Here is a 22,316-nt window from a genome sequence, read left to right on the forward strand (position 1 = left end):
GTCTTTTTCCAGTCTTCTTCAGTCAATTTCTTGTTCAAGATATGTCGGGTTTTGCAGCTTTCGGTACAAGGATCAAAACGTGCAGCTATTGCCAATTGACCAAAGGCATCATCATGTATAAACTGAATATGTGTACTCGGGGACCATCCATGTTAGTAACAGTTACCTAGCAGCCTTTTCCTTTATCGACTCAAGTAATCCATGAAAGCCTTATCGATACCCCCCCGCTTTCCAAGTTTCCCCCCTCATGGGCTTTCATCCCCACTCATTTCCAGCAAACCAACATGGTTTTGGAACAGCATTTGGTATTTTATTATCACAAATAGAAGGAACTAACACTTTGTACCGGAAAAGACTTGAAACAAATCTCTTTTCCCCCACGTTCTCTCAGCAATCAAACGCTTTATTGTCTCTTTATTGTGGTATTCTGCTTGAATTAGTTGTTTCAATGTGCATGTTCAGATAAACCTACAGGATTTGTCGGCAAAACATTATTTGAACATGCAGACATACAAGTTTGCAAAAAATAAAAGCAAATTATTGGCTACTGACTGAAGCTTCAGAGATGTATGTGGTTTGGCAGAATAAAACAAATGTAAGGCATGTGCAGCTACAGAGCCTGGCCTCTTATCAATTGGAAAATCAATCCTAATCACTCCTAAATGTAGACCAAGATCACTTTCATGAGCTTGTAAAGGATCCAAATCAAGCCCCAATGATGATTAATTTCTATTATCAACCAAAGACAACCAGAGATCAATGAAAGCAAATGCAACTTCACAACACAAGACTGACATCAACTTTTGTAACTGGCTCACTACCAGTTGGGAGTTATAACACGTTTCTACTTGGTTATAAGCCATGCTGATTTCCACCCAGACATTACTTTGAAAGCTGAGTGAAGAACAGAAGAGACAAAATCAGCAGTAGGGGTACAAAAGATTGTAGACAGATGTTGTACCCCTGAATAAAACTAGTAGGAGAAACTTGTCACGGAGTAATTCAAATAAAGAATGATGAGAGACCCTTTACCACAAATTAGACTTAACAAGTCCTGCATGAAAGAAATACAAGGGGAATGGCACAAGAAGTCCACGGTAGACTTACACACTAGCTATCTGAGGTCAAGTAAGAAATCTGTATCATAAACTTCTATGGATTGACAACAAATCCTGCGTCAAAGGTACCAGGGGAAACGCAGACACAGTACAAGGCTGATGCCAAGAGCCTTGTTATCACCGTGAGGACTCCTACCTGAAGAGCCTTGTAATCACCGGTCTCCTCTCTCATCCTCTGGATCCTCCCTTTCCAGTTATCGTCTCAAATCATCTTCTGAAACAAAGACACATCCTCGAAGCCAGTATGATTCCTCAACTATCTTTTGACTCAGCAGAAAAATAGGCTCTACCAAAGTGAAATTTTTTAAAACATTTTTTATTACAAAGTGCTGTAATTTTTTTTTTTTTTTGAAAGGTATGATTTCATTTCAAGTGGGAGAAGGTCCCCATTCAGCAGACAAGATTATGTGTCCACAGACTATTGGCCTAGAATCATCGCCTCTGATGTATACAAAAGATCAGCGTCTGGTAGTTGTCACCACCCTTGAGACTCAGCTATACAATTGCAAAAAAAAATCTCCTCCTGTAACCCAACCCTTAAACTTACATCCAAACAGGTCGACAGACACAAGATCCCTTCGATCAAAAAGATTTTCACTCAGCACATCCTCTTGGCCGCCCTCTCGGCAGTTGGGAGAAATAGAAACAGCATACCATCCTAGGTGACCCATGAACCATCCAAAGATCATCTCCGTGCCCTAATAAAAAAACCGTCTGATCTCTTTTGCTTCACTTGACCCTTCGTTGTCGAGTCCTTGCCATACGTTATTCTCATTTGTTTTGCAAAACATGACCTTGAGAGCTGGCCAATCATAAGAAAGAGTTCCACGCATCCATCCACTCACAATATTTGCTTTGAGCAACCAGAGTTGGTTCCAAGGTGACCATCCATGTTGGAACAACTGGAACCATAAACAAGAGAAGAAAACCAGCAGCCTCACAAAGACAGAAAAACACGACAGACTTCCAAGGCTCAAAACGCCAAAAGATGGAGACAATAGAAAACTAGTAGAAAGATTTCCCAGTGCTCAGAACCACAATCGGCAGAAACCAAAAGAGAGATGAAAGCAAAGAATCAGATTGCCTCCACAATAAAAGGACGCCAGCTGCTCTATGATTTCTAAGCTCAACCCCATCATCAATCACGCCCTCTTTCAACTTCGCAGCAAACCTCAAACCTCCTCCAAGAGGACCCAAACCTCGTACTTTCCCCACATCAGATGCCTAAAGTCTGACCCCCCTCCCCTATTCTCAATCTCTCTCTCCCCTACAAAGTGGTTAGACGCCTATCAGGGAATGATCAAAGTTTCTCGAGTGAATTGAACCATTTATTGAAGAAATCATTGTGGTATGTTTATGTGACAACACCGCAAGCTCAAAATCCTGGAATAGCAAAATCTACAACAAAAATCAGATTGCTGTGTGGACATTATACATCCATAATCTCCTCCTGCCACCCAAGTTTAACCATTGATAAACCAATTGCTCAAAAAGCATTACAATGTTAATTATAGATCATTTTTTCACAAAATTCCAATCTGATAATGGAATCATTGAGGTGAGGGAGCAACATGACAGTTTAAATTTTAAAGTCCCTGATAAACCTTTCCACATGTCAACTCTCAATGCATGCTCCGACGCATCAGAAACCTTTTCAAACACAAGTTCAAACTAATTATCAAGAGAAAAAACTTATACAGTAATAATGCAGCAGCTATTACATCCTTCAAGGGATCTAATGGATAATCTTCCCGAGAGAACATCCACAAATTACAAATGCCAGCCTGAATGAGGCTATATTAGGGCAACTAAACATGCATTGGCTCCCGTGCAAGGAAGAACCTAAATCCAAAACATACAATCATACCCACTGCAAGCTATGGAGTTATCTGGTTTGACTTCCACTAATTAAGGCTTGTAGTTTGCAAGAAGCTAAAGTTCCTTAGCAAACTAATAATTCAGAGTGATTATATTGATAAATGGCTGAGTATTCAAACTAAGTTTCTGATAAATCATAAATCAAAGCTTCACTCATGTTAAGGTAATTTGCTTATAACAGAACATTTGTTTACAGACAACAGCCATTCATTTCTCAAACCATGAAAATGTATCAATTTGCTAGTTCCTGAGAAAAAATGGAATGCGCAGGGTATGTTACTGAGACTTGGGTGAGTATCAGATATGCATCCAAGACAAGTTCATTTGGTTTCTTCTAAGGGATGTGTGTCAGATACAGGTATCCATCTGACATGAGTGTATTCAATTTCTTCTAAGGTTTTCTTCATATTTGGCAGGTCTCTATACCCATGTCCATCGAATATGTCAGACATGGGTAATTCAAAGGAAAATGAAGGTTAGAGCAACATAATGTAGAGGTACTAAAGGCAAGCAAGCAAATTAATAATTGAGTGAAGAGGAAATTTTCTCTGCAGGCATTCAACATCGACGACAAATTCTTTTACAAGTTAAATATTATACTTAAGTGTGATTACACTGACTGTTCAGAAACTGAGGCAAGAAAATCCAAAGGTCTTTTTTCTGACGCACCTTAAATGAAGAGATGGCTACTTGACTAGCATAAACCTGGTATTATGAAGCTCTCCCAGGTGGTTCATAGGAATATAAATATGAAACGCCTAGCAAGGGTTCAAAGAAGTATGTGTCCCTTGCAAATAAAATCAGAACTCAAGCTATGACATACTGGTAAGAAAGAAGTCAAGCTTTTCAATGTTGAACGTACTTGTATAACATAGTTTCGAGTTTTTAACTAGCATTAAAAGTATAGTTCATTTTCTTTTAAAAGTACTTATTGTTCATAACTTCAGAACAGTCATAACCTCAGAACCAACTTATACAACTGTTATTGGCAATATAGTTTTCTTTCTTCACATACCTTTTTCTGCTTTCTCTTTCTGACAAAAGAAAAAAATTCAAAAGTTCTTCCTCCTTGAGTTCATTCTTCAAATACCCTTAAGCAAGTTATACATCGAAAAGGAAATCCTTAGAAAATGACTAATCTCTCAACATAACATCAAACGATGTTTGGTTTCATCATTCTAATATTACTTTGAAAACATCATATTATCCAGTTGTGCATCTGATGCTCTGAACTAGTCAAGCCAAGGTATCTACTGGTATTGCAGGTAAAGATAGCTAGAACATGGCAGCATTAAAATCTCCAAAACAGGCTGTCATATGATTTAATAGATAGTAAGAGGTTAAAATCCTAAAAGACTTCCTCAGATGTGATTGGCAGCTTTCACTAGTGTACCAAATATGGCTGTTTTAAGTAAATCAGAGTTAATGATCATCTGTTCTTCATCCTCCTGGCTGAACAACTAGCTCTGGAATTCCCCTTGCCTATTTAGCTGGAAAACAATTCTCTATGAACAATTCAAACGTATTGCAACATTTCATGAATGCAAGTAATGCCAGATAGTGGTTTGAAGATTTGTTGTGATTGAGTGCCAGAAAAATGATTAGATGGAGAGATGCGTCAAGTTGGACCAGGGACAATATTTATCCTTCAAACAATGGACAGTAAAACCAAAAGTGGATAAAGTAATGAAACCAATCCGTGTTTCAGTCAACTGTGAAGGTAGCAAATTGCCCATCTGAACCAGCTTTATCAGCATGGCATCGTGTTTTGGATTGCTCTCCAGATAACACGCAGTATTCTAACCAAACTGCCCATGGATTTTACCTCATTGTTTAACAATCCAATTTGTCTGTGCTTATATATTGTCAATTAACATGATTTTACTTTTAACTATTTCTCAATTTCGTGATTGTATTCCCCTGCAAATCCAACTAATACTTCTTAGAATTACCAAAATGGAAAACCTGCCTATTTTGAGCAATTCTGCCAGAAGCCAATAACAAGTGTAGGAAAACTAAGAACTGATCCAAAACAAATAAAATCCAGATAAACAATAAGGATGCTGTTATCATCTAATCATAGATGATACAAGTTTACAACAATTCTAAATTGTTCCCTCTAAATAGTAGACACTTGCCTTTATCATCACCATCAAAATCATAATCGCAGAACGTAAAACGTACTAACCCGTTATTCAAAATGGTATCGTTTCAATCCAATCAAACGTCACCACTAAAATCACTAAACCCTCATCTCTATCAGGTCCGATAAATGAAGCAAAGCAAAGCCAAAAAATTTGATTTTGGGAAAACCCATTTGAACCAACCTCATCAATCATCCAACTGTTGAAGCTCAGCCTTCAACTGCTCAATCTTAAGCCCCATCGAACGTTGCAAAGCGGACTTTTCGGATTCCTGTAGCTTCCCCAAAAGCCCTTCAAACATGTTCAAAACCTCTTGAACAGCAGCACGAGCACACTCTGCTTCTTCATTGAAGTAAACAGTCTCTTTAGATTCCATTGCCATCTCTATCTCCTCTCTTGCCTCTGCAAACTTGAGGTTGATCGAGTCAACTTCCTTGTTTACGTCCAACCCAGATGCTGACTCATTACTGTACTTTCTCAGGTTCTGGTGAGTTGGGTGTTGAGTCTGTGAGGTTTGGAAGATTGGGTATTGAAAAAGGTTGGGTTTTGAGTGGAAAAAAATGGGTTTTGGAAATGGGACTGAGTAGGGAACCAGCTTTGTTGGAACCGGTGAAAGCGAGTTGATGGTTAATGGAGATGATTGAAAAGGGTGTCTCAAAAGGAATTTGTAATGGGAAATTTTTGAACGAGAAGGCATTTTCGGATTTTTCTTTTTTCACTTCAATTCAACACACAGAGGCGAAGAAGAACAAAGTAGAGGAAAGAAGAAGGTGTCGAATATAATAAAAATAATTGAAAAAAAAAATCTAACCTTTTGAGAATTGATGTACTTGTTGAGAGTCTCGCTCAACTTTGTATACACAAAATGGCAAGGAAAAAAAAAAGTGTATTATAAATAAAATAAGGGTATTTATAAGCTTATAACTCCTAGATAGAATTTGAATATAAGATAAAAATAAAATTAAATCTTATATACAATAAATCAGTAAATTTAAGAATTCAAATCATATTAACATTTCCAAGGAGGTGCAGACATTTTTACCCTTGTACGTGGGTTGAACTTTCTGTCTACTGTTCTATATCTGACTTGTCTAATTTACTGATTTCCATGAACCATTAACTTGATAAACTTGATCTGATAGGAATTCTTAGACCGTGACAATGGAGAAGAAAGACTTGGACAGAAACTCTAAAATTGAATATAAAATTCCAATAATAATTGGATCCGGCCCTAAATATACTATATAAAAACAAAGTGCATTTGCTTATATTATGCTACTTTATACAAATATTTAAAGAGAAATCTTTGTGGTTATGAGCAACCTTGCTTGGTTCTTGTAGTCCTCCAATTGGGATAGGTTCAACTGTTCTGGGAGGAAGCCGGCCACCATTAACCAAACCATCAACTACGGGTTTAGGTTAAAGCATCAACGATAGCATGCATGTTACCAGTGAAGGTCGATGTTCACCTAAACCACACATGACCAGTCAGATCCAACAAATCCTTCTACTTTCAACGACCCGAATTCTAGCAAAACAGAAGGCTATATAAATCTTCCTCACCATTTCCTGAAAACTCACTCTCAGGTTTCTTCTCATGGCTCGCCAACTTCTCTTCACAGCAGCACCACCCCTGAGCGCATCTCAAGCAGGCCTGGCTGCAGTTACTCTTCTTCTATGCGCTTTCGCATTCATCAAGTGTGCTTCTCACTCGCGCAAATTGCGTCGTCAATGGAGAGCTTGCTATGAATTTTTTGACGAAGATCCTGTCATAGAAATAAACCATGAAGTAATGACCACCGGAGTCCATGGCTATCGACCTGATCAACCTGAAGATGTTGACAGGAGCATGTTCAGCGGTGGACAACCTGTTTGGCAGAAAAACATACTCATGGGAGAGAAATGCCAGCTTCCGGATTTCTCTGGGGTCATCATATATGATTCTGAAGGCAACATTATAACCCCTTCCAAACCTCCTCTCCCTCTACTCACCTGGAAGTAAAGACAAGTTGAGGCATATGAAGAGTGTCGACTAGAACTTTAAAGTGCTGCTCTTATTTCCAAGCTAGCCTTACAAAAGAGTTCTCTTTAGATGAATCTATATCAGGATAATGACAATAAAGTAGAATCATCAGAATATCCTGTAAAACAAAGCTTTCTGGAATATTTAAACCCGTGCACACTGAATTCTGTACATTGCAATTGATGTTCTCCTACTTTAAATATTATAAACTATGGCACACGGTCACAGTGGAGGAAATTAATGCCTATACAGAAAAGAATGATTACATCTCCGTCTCCATGTATGAATTTTCTGCACAGCATGCTAGTATAACTCCCACTTGCCACTAGGCTATATGGCATCCTCAGCTAACTCTTGAAGGGTGTATACTGAAAAGACGACCTAGATGTATTAGTTCTAAGTGGTAAGCAAGATCAGAAAGATCTACAAATAATGGAAATCTTTTTTTTTTCATTAGTGAAGTTTACATGGAAAAAGCCATTTGCACGATCCTGAAATTTTTATCACAATCAACTACGCCTAAATGAATCTGTCTTGCTAGAGGAAGCTCGCCCCCTAAACCCAACAACACTCAGTTTCTTGGCCGTAGAATTCACTCCACTGGACCTGTTTTTCTTTCCCACTGAAGATGCTTTTGCAGACTTCATATTTTTTGACACCTTAATTATTTTCTTCGAAGGTCTTGCTGCAGTAGGTGATTTTACTGATTTCGCAATTGAGGGTTTTTTCCCTGATATGTGAGCAGACACAGCTTTAGTCTTGTTTTTCTGATTTGACACTTTAATCAGTTTAGCATTCTTCCCCTTCTGCTCAGTTATCTGAGCCCTTGCAATGTCCCTTCGGACATTAACAGCAGTAAGAGATTCCAAACTCTCATTCTTTCTTATTGCCTCCTCGATCCTTTCAGCCAACAATACGTTCTTCTTAGCCACCAAACTTGTTACTTTCCCTGAAAAGAGAAGATTAGTTTTGCGATTAAATTTTCTATACGGCTTCAAAAATCAAAATTACCACAAACCTTGTGAATTTCTAAACCTGATAAAAATCCCCTTTGCATGTAAGTGGGGACAAAGAAGATATGACATTAGAAGCAAAATGTAGTAGTAAGATTCATGTTGTAAACTGATTAGTTTGTCCACTTAAAGATGCAATAACAGAAGCAATTTACAAATTGATATTTTCTTTTTTGTGAGGGAAAAAGGGGGTCAAGGAACAAATTGATCCCCAAGGGGAAGGTAAAAAACTATCTATTGATAACAATACCATTGTTGGTTGGGAATATGATATATAACTAAACATATCTTTTGGCAAATCTCCATACAGTATATTTTACCTTTTGGTTGAAAGAAGAAATATCAAGATTGGTGAAGTTTATAAAGCATATTATTAGGAATTTGAATGTGCAGCATCTCAAACTAACACCCATGGTGCATTCTTTACAAAAGTTAAAATGAAAATAACACTTTGTTTATTTAAGTGAATAGAAAATAAAACAAGTGATGCATAGACTTGAAATGACATAGTCACTGACCTTTTGCACCCATACGTGCAGTTCTCCCAGTACGATGAAGGTAGTCAATCTAAAAGGCCAAGGAAAAGTAAAACCAAAGAGAATTAGAAAGATAGGAGGAATAGGAGCAAAGGAGTTCAGGTTAGAAAAAAGAACAAGCTAGGACTTTTAACAATTTGACCAAAGATATGATTGCTTACAGAGTTTAAGGGGAAATCAAACATGATAACATGATCAACATCCAAGTCCAGTCCCCTAGCAGCCAAGTCCGTGCAAACCAATGTGGGACAGTCTCCATCATCACTCTTGAACTTATTCAGGTTTTCAACCCTGTTTTTACATGGAAAACAGTTGGACGATATACTTTGGACAAACATACATGTGTAGGTGCTAGATCTACCATGTACATCTTGTAATATCTCACCTTTGTTCTGCAGGCACTTCGCCATGGTAATTGACAGTAGAGATCTGATTTTCTCCAAGAAAATGATCCACAGCACGGCTAGAGTTTAATGTGTTACAGAACACCATCACCCTGTTTCCCTTAGCTAAACTTGGCTCAAGAACCTATAATGGATAAGCAACTAAACCTATATAAGTTACCGTACTTAGTCAGAATGCTCATATCACAGAACTAGAACAGTTTAATTGTTAAACTTAAAATCAATTTGACATCTCAAATTTTCCTTATAAAATTAATGTTGTTGAAGAAAATACTTCACTAAGTTTTTAAAATTGGTTAAACAAACTATTGTTCAGAGAACATGCATCTCACTTGTTAACATCATTTCCCAAGATCCTGGCCAAGGAAAAAGAAAAGATTGAAGCCTTCATAGATTTTGACAACCAGAGAGTATAAGTTGGACAAAGATATACAATACAAACAAAAGGTTGGGTTAGGAAGCAACTTCAAGGTGACAGATTTGCAAAACCCTAGAGTATTATTGTTAGCATTCTGGCAATCTGAGAGAACAAATCCTCTGCAGTGGCATTTTCTTATTCTACCCAGTGCATGCGAAAACTATCTACACCACATTCATATTAGGGAAAATTACACTTTACCCTCTATGATGAAGATCTTTTTTTAAAGCATTGCCATCCAATTTAAAACCTGTAGGCAATAGGTCCAGAGGTCCAAGCCGAATGTGAGGCCACTACAAACTATAAACCTAATTAATGTAGGATAACACTACTTAACAAAGCTCATATGTAGGCCAACAGCTGAGAAAAACATGCTTACCATGTGATCAACAAAACCAGAGCAACAAAGAATTGAGCTCTGCTATCATATGAAAGTGTGGTGTCCAACTTAAAACCAATTGAGAATAGTTGGAAAGGCCCAACTGAATCTAAGGCCAGTACAAACTACAAATATAACTGACATGGGATATAATGCCACTTAACACTCATATTCAAGGATTTTAATATAGTTCTTAACCTAGAGGAATCCTCCTTGATGTCAAAACTACATTAACTAGGTTAAATTTAAAACAGCTTTGTTGAAACAAAATTGGAGAAATTGTAAAAAGAATTATAATCAAAACTCAAAAGTATTGACATGGAACTACTCCATATTTTTGTGGGATCACCATTTAAATAAGAAAAGTTGGAAGTTCTACCAGATGAACCGTGTTATCAAGGAGATGCCTTTTTTTGCAACAATTTCATATGTGTATTAACTACATTTTTGAAAAGTACCATAATATTGTCCTCTTATTTTGAATGACACTATAATATGCTCTTCTTGAGATTTTCTGCCTGAAATTCTACAACATTGAATGACATAACTATTCTTTTATTGCTCGCAATCTAAAAGTGAATGAGAAAGAACCACAGAAGTAGACCTGCAATAATGCTTCCAGCTTGTTTTCAGAACCTGAAAGTTTGATGAAATCATGCCGAGCAGATGCTATTTTCTTGTGCAGTGTTGATGTTCGTAGATGTTCTATTCCTTGAAATTCCTCATCGATCAGCTTCTCCACTGCCTGGAAAATCTTGCAAATATTAATATCTCAAATTCTCGATAAACCAAAGCAAACCACTAAAAAGCAAGTTACTATGGACCTAAATACATAACTAACTACACAGTTAAAATTATCTCTCGAGTGTTCATTAGAAAGTGGTAAGATTCAATGTTGATGGTTCGTTGACAGGAAAACCTGGTGATGCTGGAATAGGGAGGGTACTGTAAGACAAGGTAGGCTCTGCTAAGATAATGTTTTCTAACTCAGTTGGTCTTATTGACTCAAATCTGGCTGAGTTGCTTGCTATATGAGAAGCCTTTATCATTTATGCGACTTCAAAATGAGCCAATTCTCATTGCTTAATTATTGAGAGTGATTCCCTTAATGCGTTCAATTGCCTTTTAAATCCTACCTCAACTCCATAGAAATTGACAATTTATTCTACATATTGAAGTGCTAAAGCTGCTGCTAGGCAAATGGCAATCCAGCACGTTCCTCACACTATTAATGAGTTAGCAGATGGTCTTGCTAAATCTGGTGTCCTATGATTGCAAAATTATTTCTTTTCGATTTTTCGAAGCGGTAGTGTTTTTGTTTCCACCGAGGTCTGACAGTGAATCTTTATCTGATGCCTTGGTTTGCTCTGTTTTTACTTGTATTTTTGCTTATATGCTCTTTGATAAAATAAAACTCTTGCTCGCTATTCATAAAAAAAAGGGGAGGGGGGAGATAATAAGTAAACCCTTAAAATTTTGTTGACATTTTATTATTTTCTGTAACAGCCTGCAGAAAGATAAACCTTTGGCATCTCCCCCTTTAAACCCACCTAATATATAATGAAGTCAAAAGCTCCAAATACAGATCTCTGGAAATGTTCTAACTAATATGTTAGCTTCTACATATAGCACTGGCATTAAATTCTCAAAAGGTAGCACAATGTCAAGAACCAATATCACAGATGAACCTCTAAAATCCAATGCCCTGAACAGAGCCAGAAGCATAAAAAGCACACCTATAATAATTACCCAAGTAATAAAATTGAATTTTTCCTTGTTCAGCATCCCAATATCACTCAATCTCTAGATCCCACAAACCGTAAATGGACTTACTCTCAAAAAAATAAAGGTATATGATAACATTTTGTGAGCAAGACAAAAAATTTAATTTCAACAAGAAAGCATAGCATATTGAATGTCCAGCACAAGAGTAAGATGAGCCAGCAAACCTTTGTCATAGTAGCGGTAACTAAAATAGTTTGAAATCCTTGGCCGTTGGGTTTTAATGCATGATTTTTTAATGGACCAAGAAATTTGCGAATGTCAGGACCAAAGCCATGGTCAAACATGGTGTCTGCCTCATCTAAAACCTACAAAAAGATTAGCAACATCAATAAGTACATAGATCAATTAAAAGTTCTTCACAAATTTACGGACACCAAGGAGATATTGAGCTAACTTGGGGTAGAAAGATACCGGACACTGCTGTATAGAATAAGTAAATTCCAATGTATATGTTAGGACATGTACCAAGTATTTGATGTCACCATAAACCATGTTGCCGTCCTCGATATGCTGAAGAACCCGGCCAGGGGTCCCAACTACCATGTCAATTGGTTTATTCAAAGAATCCTCTTGTGGTCTCAACCTGCCTCCTCCACTGACCATGGTAGACCTAAATCTTGCATGATGGCTAATAGACTTTGCCACACGAAAAACCTAAAAGGCCCACAAATTAATAACTATAAAGGCAAAATCTATAACAATTCTGAAGTCCAAATAGCAGAAGAAGTAATGAAAACCTGCTCAGATAGCTCCCTTGTGGGGCATAGAACAACTGCCCGAGGACGCCGGGGCTTTGTTAGCATACCTAACAATGCCTCATCCAGCCTCAGCAACTGTAAGACCATCATATAAAGCCCAATTGCCTTTAAATTTTTAGAATTTCCAGTACCAACATAATCCACATGAAATTCGTCTTAATGCTACAGAGCATGCAAGAAACTATAAGCAAAATCCATCTTTACTGGTCATATGTTAAAATTTTCCAACCTACCACAAACTAAGATGGAATTGAACTGATAGAAGTAAGACATATATCTTCAATATCCAAAATCACAATTCCAGTGCTGTGGTTGCAAATGAAAACTAAGTGCCCCAAACTTAAGAAAGATGTGAAAAACACACCAAAATTTCAATTGATCCGTAAGGCATAATACGATAAAAATCCAATACTTAATCCAATCAAGCGAACATCAAAACACCTCAAAATTCAATTGCATCACAATGGAAAAATATAAGAAAAATGTAACCTTAAATCACCAAAACACAATAATTAACTAAAAATAGAATGAAATGAGAAAAGGTAAACATACAAGGAACCACAAAAGCACCTCTAAAAAGAATCCAAAATTTGTTCCACAAACCAGTAAGTGATCAAAAAACAATGAGGACAAAAGCGGACCTGAACAAGTGGCAACATATAAGCAAGAGTCTTGCCAGAGCCAGTATGAGAACCCAAGACCACACTTCTCCCTTGCAAAACAGAAGGAACCCCAATACACTGAATCTCAGTAGGAACTTCAATCCCCATCTCTCTAACAGCACCCATCACTTCTTCACTCAAACCCAACTCCTCAAAACTCTCAACCATCCCTTTTTTCCTCTTCTTCCCCTTATCAGAAGCATCACCCTCTTTATCAAAGGCAGTCACTTTTTCTTGAGGTTTAGAGGGTGATGGGGTTCTAGTAGAGTCTTTGAGGTGTCTCGTTCTAAGCCTTTCAAGTAGCATGGAATGTCTCAATTGGTCAGGTTCAATGATGGTGGGGGTCGGGGCTGTGGCAGTGCATAAAGGCTTAAACCCTGGTAAAACCCTAGAGGGTTTAGGCAGTTTGAGAAATGGGTAATGACAGAAGTGTTTGGTTGAAGACAGGAGAGAGATAGACAGGAGAGTTCTTGATGTTCCTCCCATCATAGCTTTCTGCATCATGTTCTCTGGGCAGTTGGTTTTTTGTGGTTTTATCAGGGCTTTGGTAGTGTCTGAGAAACAGTTTGATGATGCTGATGATGATGATGCGATGATGTCCGTATATCCCTTTAGGTTGGGTGGATCAGGCTTTAGCCCATCCAGGAATACTAGTTGGTTCTAAAATGGGTTTGTACCATTAAGTTACTCCTATCTAATCCAATTATATAAGGTTCGGTTTAGCGGTGAATTTATAATTTTGCAAGAAAGATGATTAAAAATAATTATAAAAATAATCATATTATATATATATATTAATTAAAAATTGAGGGATGATGGTTGCCACCATCTTCCACCTTTTGGCTTTGTCAGTGGGTTTAGGTACCTTATATTTAAATTTGGGATGAGTTCATATAGTAATTTTATTACCCATTTTGGATTCAGGTAAGATACAAATATCACCTATTGGATGCATCCGAGCATTTAGTTCATTAGTTGGTGCATGATTTTCTTGTTTAAAGAACAGAATTCAAATCCTCCCTTCTCTAATTATAAAAAAAAAGTATCACATATTGGATACTCGATACCTAAATCCTTATATTCGGATTTGGGAAGAGTTTAGATAGTAATTTTACTATCCGTCTCGAGTTCAAGTAGGATAGGTAGGATACAGTATCACCCTTTGGATATCCAATATTCGATACTTGAACCCATTTATACATATAATAATAATAAAATTAAAAATTGAAAGGTGACGATTGCTACCACCATCCATCCTTTGGTTCTGTTAATGAATTTAGGTACCCTATATTTGGATTTGAGAATGGTTCAAATAGTAATTTTACTATCTATATTGAGTTCAGGTAGGATTTGGGTATCACTCTTTAGATACCCAATACTCAATACTTAAACCCGTTTATAAATAAATATGTATAAAATATATTGTATACTTTTGAAAGGAAAACCTTGACTAAACTCTTGGACAACCAATAGTCTTTCCAATTTTACCAAATCTATTTTTTTAATATTTTATGAAAAGAAATTATATTTATTTTTCTCACTTAATTAAAGATATATATATATATATATATATATATATATATATATATATATATATATATATATATAGATAGATAGATAGATAGATAGTTTTGTTTTTGTCTCTAACCTTAAATAGGTATTTAATGGGTTTGAGTATTTAATGAGTAGTTTTAGGATATTAGAGTATGAGTTCAGGTAATATTTTTAAATTGTATTAAAATAATTATAGAGTTCGGGTACCTCATAATTTAATAGGCTTCAAGTTCAGGTACTTAAAAAATAACAAGTACTTACCCATTGACATTCCTAATCAAAGCTAACCATGAGTTGCACTATTCTCTAATCCAACATATTATTATAAATATATATAAAGTTAAAGTTTTTGATAAAATAGAATTTTTTTTCTAAGGTTATACTTTAGGTGAATATCATGTGTCATCTAATTAATTAATAAATTAAATTGAATTAAATTTTAATTTCTATTAAATATTTTAAATAATTAAATAATTATATTTACGCTTTTACTATTTTTTTTATTTTATTCGTTCATCTTTTATTTTTTTGATAATTGTGTATGATCACTATCAAACAAGTATCAATGACTTGCACCCTAATACCTTTTCCATATTTTTTTAATGCTTTTTCCTTTTTTTTTATCTTTATGTTCAACCTTTATGCTAAATATCCTTTATTTTCTTATTATGTATATATATTGCTCAATAATATATTTTTTAAAAATAATATTTAATTTCTAGATTTTAAACTTTCAAAATAAAAAAAAGATTGTGAAATTATAGGATATGATTAATTAACAATATTTGGATCATAATTTTTTTTAGATAAATATTTGGATTTTAAAATTATGAGGGCTTTGGTTAGTTTCAATTTGCCCTTTATTTTCTCATCTATTTTTGTTTCCCGCGATTACAACAAGTAATTTCAAATTGTTCTTTAAATTTTTACTTTATTATTGTATCATGCTTAATTAACAATATGAGTACCAATGATTATTTTTTTAATTTTTTAATAACTAATAATTACTTATAAAATTTTTAAAAATTAAAATAGGTATCCCATGCACAACTCGAGTTTCAAATAAGTATAAATTAAAATAGCATGAATAGTTTGGTGTCACGTGCCGAAACTTGTGCTTAATTCATGCAACCGAACTCTGAAAATAGAACTTAAATAAATCTTAAAACTAACAAAAGCGAAAGCTAAAGAAAGAAAGAAGAGAGAAAGCTATTTAGAAAAATAGAATACTTTGTTATTTCTCTTATGTGTGCTACAAATAAGGAGAAGGGACTAATTTATAGATTGATGGCCCCTTTTGTTAGATAAGATTAAGTTACAAGATAGGGATAAGATATGATAAGACAAAGAGATAATGATAAGGGATTAAATTTGAAGAGATAATATTCAAATTAAATTCAAATCCTAATCTAATTTAGTAAATCTACATTTAAACTTAAATATATATTAGCAAATCCAAGAGTTCAAGTCAAATTAAACACTCTTAGGGGTGTATGGACATTTCTACCCCTATGACGTGGGTTGGGCCTTTTGATTGGTTTCTTGGCTTGTTTGGCTTGCTAGTTTGCTTGGGCCATTTGGCCTACCTATTGGGTTTGGGCTGGTCTAAACTCTTGAGTTGTGACATTTTGCATGTGCTTATGCATGGATGTGCAGAGGTGTGCCTCTGCATAAATGCGTACATGTGTGCCTCTGCATACACATATGCATGAAAGAGTCTAACTTCAAAACTTATAAAAGTAATAAGTATAATTTTTTATAAAATCTTTGAACTATTCAAAAAAGTTTAAATAAACTTTTATTATTCTATTGCCTTCAATCAAGTTCTTATTTTTTTATTTTAAATAAAATAAACTTTTATGACTAATGATTAGCTAATTGTCATTAGTCAAAATATCACTTATCATTTTATATCCATATAGCGCTAACATGGTGTTGACATGGAAGGTAAATATGTCATGTGATCATGTCATCATCTCGCATACGTAAGGGTGAGCAAAATTTAGTCAAAATCGAAATAACCGAATTAATTGACAAATTCGATTAATTCAATTCAGTTAAATTTAGTTGATTCAGGTAAGTTAGTTAAGTCGGTTCGGTTCGGTTAAAATTTTTTGAAGTAGAAATTAGTATATTTTAAATATTTTTATTGCATATATGCACTCACATAGGTTTTCTATACATATATATGAATGAAAGGTTAAATTCAATATTCAAGATGACTTTTTTTACATGTATTCACACTCACATTATTTCTATACTTATGGATGAATAAATGACTTAGATTTAATCATCAAGCATCAAAGAATAAAAATTAAAATACACTTTATTTAGACTTTAATATTATTGATATAAATATAATCATACAAAAAGTTATTTAAAATTAAACATAATGAAAACTATACCATAAATTTAAGTTATTAATATACTAATTTATTAATGTAAATTATTATATTAACTTAGTTTTGTATCTTACTTATATTGATTCCTACGTACAGAGCATTCTACATCCAACACCTGTTCATGATATTTTATCATATTTAGAGGGCGTTTGGGACTTTTCATTTCTTGTTCTTTTTTTTTTCATTTCATTTTACGAAACATGGTTGCCTTTCCATCATCATCACTGCCCCAAAATGTTTGAGACCTAGCTCCTCTTCTACTCCCACACTAAATTTTTAAAGCTTTCCACTTCCTTCTAATGTTGTTTGTCGGAATTGATGCGTCAACAATCACATTAAAATGGGCAATGTTTGAGACTCTTCAATTGAACCTAGCAGCTCCTCTTCTGCTTCCACACCAAATTTTAAAAGGTTTCAAAAATTTGGCTTCTTTAGGAGATGGTTGCTAAGATCTCCTCTATTTTTGTGTTTGTTTTTTATTTTTAATTCTTGCACTTTTTTCCTACCTACCCCCTCCCTTTTTGTATTCCTTCTTTTGTTTTCTATTTTAAGGCTTTGTCTAAATTCTCTACATTTGAAAATTGTTTTTCTAGTTTAAAGGTATTGGTTTAGAATCACAAGTGGAGGATTTAAGGCATAAAGATCATTTCAGTGCTATTAGGCATGTGAATATGATTTTATATGCTAATACTTTGCTGTTGTGGATTTTTTTTTCCAATTCTAATGTTCGCTGCCTCAATGATTATGGTAGTAAGTTTGCATATGCTTGACAAAAAGGTAACCCCATTATATAAGTTTGAACCAGTAATTCCATCTTCAATTGATTTTAGCAGAACTTTCAGCAATTCAAAACAACAGCATTTTGTACTTATGTCTAGGATCTTTTTGTGGCTAGCTTGAATAAAATCATGTGCAACTGTTGTATTAATCCACATACCTTAAAGATCCAAGTTTTGACCATCTTCCCATGCATCATTATAGATGAAATCCAAGTTTAGCCTTATTATATCATTTACATTGAGTGTTTAGTCTAAATACCTGAACTAAAAATTCTCTGATTTTTTGCATTACAAGTTTAGTGTTCAACACAAGAGATGTGGAAGACTCTAAAAATAGTTTTGGAGGTGATATGGGGGCAAAAGGGCATTCTACGATTGATTATAACCACACGTGGGTGACATGCAAGGATAGTTGATGTGGAATTAAAATAGGGATGGGGATGCCGAATATTAGGTAATTTTTTCTTTTTCACCTTTTTGTAGTCTTTTTAGTGTAGTGTTTGTCTCCTATTTTTATTTCTTCCTTTAGATAGCCGATTGCATCAAGGACTCCAGTTAGCCTTGCATCTATAAAATTGTAGGTTCACAGACTTGCACCTTATTGGTTAGTTGGGGGCCCATGTGTCACTGTAAAAGTAATTTTATACTTCAGTTATCTGATTTAAAGTATGTATGAACATATTTAGCTTTTACACCATATTTTTGGCGGGTTTCGGTATTTTCGAAGAAAAATGACGAAAATGCTCATGTGAGCCAAAAAATAATATTATATTATTTTGATTTGGAAACGACTTATCATTTCTTGAAATGCGAGATTTAATAACTGTCGCTTACCGGGGGATGCGGAAGCTGATGCTAAGCCTTACGGGGTTTCGATCGGCATTCTAGGTAATGAGTGCCTATCGGGATGTCGCGACGGTTGTCATAAGCTCGATGGGAGTTACGGGTCGTGACAATTCGATTAGTGTCAGAGCATTTGATCTTAAAGATCAGAGATTTTGGTTTTAAAGCTTTGGATTTTAAAGTTTTTGATTTTAAAGTTGTTTTAAGAAATCCACACTAACACTGCGTGGCCCCGAGTTAGGTTAAGTCAAGTTAGATTGAATAGGATGCATTTGCATATAGAACTTGAGGTTGCCTAAGATTGTGTTATTTATCTTTATAGATCACTATGCCTCATCGACGCGAAAACCCACCTCTCACTAGATCAGTTGGGAGGGGAAGAGGTTGTTCCCAACGTCACCAGCTAGATGCAGTAGAAGAGGAATTGGCTGTATCCACCATTCGGGCAGCACCTGCTGTTGAGCAGGCCGATAGTCCTCCACATCCTCCATCTCTTCTGCCACTTACTGGCAGTCCTGCCATGCCTCTTGAGATGGCACAGGCATTGACAGCCTTCTTTACCACAATGGTTGGTCAAGCTCAAACTGGTCAGGCTTCACTTATAGTGCATCCAGTTACTCATTCAGTTCCGCAGTACAGGATGTATCTATTTCTAAGAAGCTAAAGGAGGCTAGGCAACTTGGTTGCATGTCTTTCATGGGTGAGTTGGATGCCACTATGGCAAAGGACTAGATTAACCAGGTTTCAAAGACTCTCTTTGACATGAGATTAGACGATGATATGAAGCTAATGGTGGCTATGAGATTACTAGAGAAGAGGGCTCGTACTTGGTGAAATTCGGTGAAGTCCCATTCCACTACTCCTCAAACATGGTCAGACTTTTTAAGAGAATTTGATGGTCAGTATTTCACTTATTTCCATCAGAAAGAAAAGAAGAGAGAATTTTTGAGTTTGAAACAGGAGAATTTAACGGTAAAGGAGTACGAGGCTCGTTTTAACGAGCTGATGTTATATGTGCCAGATTTGGTGAAATCTGAGCAAGATCAGGCCAATTATTTTGAGGAAGGGCTCCGTAATGAGATTAGAGAGCGGATGACAGTGACTGGTAAGGAGCCGCATAAAGAAGTAGTGCAAATGGCTTTAAGGGTTGAGAAGCTCGTAAATGAAAATAGGAGAATGCGAGCTGAGTCTGCAAAGAGGAGGAATCCGAGTGTATCCTCCAACCAGCCACTAAAAAAGGGCAAGGATTCACCTGTATCAAGAAGTAATACCTTTGTACCAGTAACATCTTCCCAACCTTCATTTTCACAGACACAGTAGAGGCTTCCGAGATTCGGTAGGTCTGAGATGATTGTTTTTGGGAAAAGATCCCGAAGTTCTGATAAATGCAGAATGTGTGGGAATTATCATGTAGGGCTATGCAAGGGGCCGGTACGATGTTTTCATTGTGATCAGCCTGGTCACATTAGGAGTAACTGTCCCCAATTAGGACAGGCTACTATAACTGCTCCATTCCCACTAGTTCGTACGGATATACGGGGAGAGATTTGGTTGAATCATAGCAGAGGCAAGGTGTGACCATACAATCTGGAGTGGAGAGTAACACTCTAATGTATCCATCTTCTAGACCACAGACTCATTCTTCGACAAGAGTTTTTGTTGTAACGGAAAATAAAGCACGAGTCCAACCTAGAGAAAGTGGGTGAAAAGTTAGATGAAATGTGAGATAGTGACAAGGGATGTTAATATCAAACGAGGAGGATGTAAATAAAGGTTTCAAGAATAATATAGTAAATGAGTTCATATGGAATATTGTTGTAAGAATTTCTTATTATATTGTGAAAATTAGAACTAAAAAATACTTGAGGTATACAAAGTTCAAATGAATTTAAATCTTAAGCAACAAATTAATGTCGAAATACAAGAAGGATACAAAGCAATATAGAGGCATGAAAGATGATTGAGGACAAAGGGATGACTATGAGGAATTGTGATACTGCATCGTATTCGATGACTAACTTAAGATAGATCTTGGAAGCATAAATGGGATTATAAGGCATATACACATATGTGGGGTTGATATTGTGATCAACTAAAACGAAGAATGATTTTTAGTGAATTAAGATTCCCTATAAAGGAGATAATAGGAGAAGTTGAGCATCGAATAAAAAGATAATACCTCATATTTTCTTTGAGCTTGATAAGTAAAATTTTGAGGACAAAATTTTATTTTAAGGGGGGGAGTGTTGTCAAACCCTGTTCTATAAAATAATTACGATGTCATTTACATGCTCAATAGAATGGTTGCATATTTAAGAAGTTTGAGAAATCGTTAAAAGATGATATTACCCCTAATGGTATCATTAAGTCGATTAAACCTCAAATTAGTTCAAATAGGAATTTTAAAGTGAAATTGAGAGTTTCACGGTCTAGGGATGACTCAAAATGGTAATTCGAAGTTCGAGGATCAATTTGGAGTCAAACCAAAATTTTCACTATCTAGGGGTAAAATGGTCATTTACCACTTGGGTACAAAATGAGAATTTTTAGAAAAGATTTTTTAGCCCAATTTGACTTATTGGAGTATGATTTGAGTATTGTAGTATGATTTGAGGTTTAGAAGTGAAAAATTTTAATTCTCGATGTTTTTGGAGTATAGGGGCAAAAACGGTAATTTTACGGCCCCAGAGGCAAATCGGTAAATTTTCACCCCCGACACTTGTCAAGACTAAGGGATTTTATTCATCATGGAAATGGATAAACATGAGAAATGTGTGGTGGAGAATTGAAGAATTAAAAGTCAAATATTTAAAATTTGAACCAATAAAGAAATGCCATGTGTCATGCTTTTATTATTTTATTGTTTCTTTATAAAAAGGCATAAAAACCAGCCCATTTCTCTCATAGTGGTCGGCCAAACCAGAAGAGAAGAGAAACCAAGGAAGAACAAACCCTAGGTGGGGAAAATCAAAGAGAAAGTGTTGGAATTCAAGGATTTGATCAAGCAAAGGTAAAATTTCTTTGATTTTGCTAGTGCTTTACCTTACCCATGCATTTCTCCTTAATTTCCATGGTTGGATTGTATGTTTTCATGGGGAAATCATGGCTGGCCGAATGGGTTTGGTGAGAGAAATGATGTTGGAATTGTTTGATTTTGAGTTATGTTGGTGTTTAGAGTTAGTTAAGCATGTTTAGAAACAAAACAACAAGAAAACAATCCATTTTCCCCATGAACCTTCAATGGCCGAACCCTATGTGAAGTGTAGAAGTAATGAATTGATTTTTTGATCAAGTGAATTGGTTGAAAAATTGATGAAATGATGATTTATGGTGAGAAAATGGAATGGGAAAATTTTTAGTGATAGTGCACCACAATGGCTGAAATTTTCAAGAAGAATTGTGAGGGTTGTTAGGCTCAATTTTAGATTATTGGAATTGTATTTAGTGAATTGAAATATTAGAAATGAAATGGAGCAATTTGGAGCCAAATCGGACATAATTGTCATTTAATCGGGTAATAGGCCGAATTAGGTCAGCACCGCATTTAAGCAGTAGTCGGATAAGTTGCATATTATATCATGCATATACACCGAGCCTGAATTAATTTTATAATGGTCAAG

At 35.5% G+C, this 22,316-nt stretch overlaps 3 protein-coding genes across 4 annotated transcripts; 1 reads left to right on the plus strand and 2 right to left on the minus strand.

Moving 5' to 3' along the window:
* Positions 1 to 5,019: 5,019 nt before the first annotated feature.
* On the minus strand, positions 5,020 to 5,980 carry LOC18592731 (embryogenesis-like protein). The gene has a single exon (XM_018126095.2). It carries the CDS (start codon positions 5,835 to 5,837, stop codon positions 5,328 to 5,330), a length of 510 nt encoding a protein of 169 aa, XP_017981584.2. The 5' UTR covers positions 5,838 to 5,980; the 3' UTR covers positions 5,020 to 5,327.
* Positions 5,981 to 6,737: 757 nt separating this feature from the next.
* Positions 6,738 to 7,142, plus strand: LOC18592733 (nucleolar protein). The gene has a single exon (XM_007019595.3). The coding sequence runs from the start codon at positions 6,738 to 6,740 to the stop codon at positions 7,140 to 7,142; it is 405 nt and encodes a 134-aa protein (XP_007019657.3).
* Positions 7,143 to 7,279: 137 nt separating this feature from the next.
* RH39 lies at positions 7,280 to 13,751 on the minus strand. 2 transcript variants are annotated; one of them, XM_088808904.1, is made up of 10 exons: positions 13,098 to 13,751; positions 12,436 to 12,531; positions 12,164 to 12,352; positions 11,863 to 12,003; positions 10,518 to 10,658; positions 9,098 to 9,240; positions 8,874 to 9,003; positions 8,695 to 8,743; positions 7,631 to 8,112; positions 7,280 to 7,531 (listed from the first exon to the last, which is right to left on the minus strand). In XM_088808904.1, exons 1-9 carry the CDS (start codon positions 13,620 to 13,622, stop codon positions 7,673 to 7,675), a joined length of 1,854 nt encoding a protein of 617 aa, XP_088665030.1. In that variant the 5' UTR covers positions 13,623 to 13,751; the 3' UTR covers positions 7,280 to 7,531; positions 7,631 to 7,672. The 2 variants fall into 2 exon arrangements, with proteins under 2 accessions (XP_088665030.1, XP_017981583.2); XM_018126094.2 differs by lacking the exon at positions 7,280 to 7,531 and having other exon boundaries at positions 7,594 to 8,112.
* Positions 13,752 to 22,316: the final 8,565 nt, after the last annotated feature.

The sequence above is a fragment of the Theobroma cacao genome, chromosome 8, assembly GCF_053813885.1.
Source record: "Theobroma cacao isolate CCN51 chromosome 8, ASM5381388v1, whole genome shotgun sequence".
Classification (NCBI taxonomy): domain Eukaryota; kingdom Viridiplantae; phylum Streptophyta; class Magnoliopsida; order Malvales; family Malvaceae; genus Theobroma; species Theobroma cacao.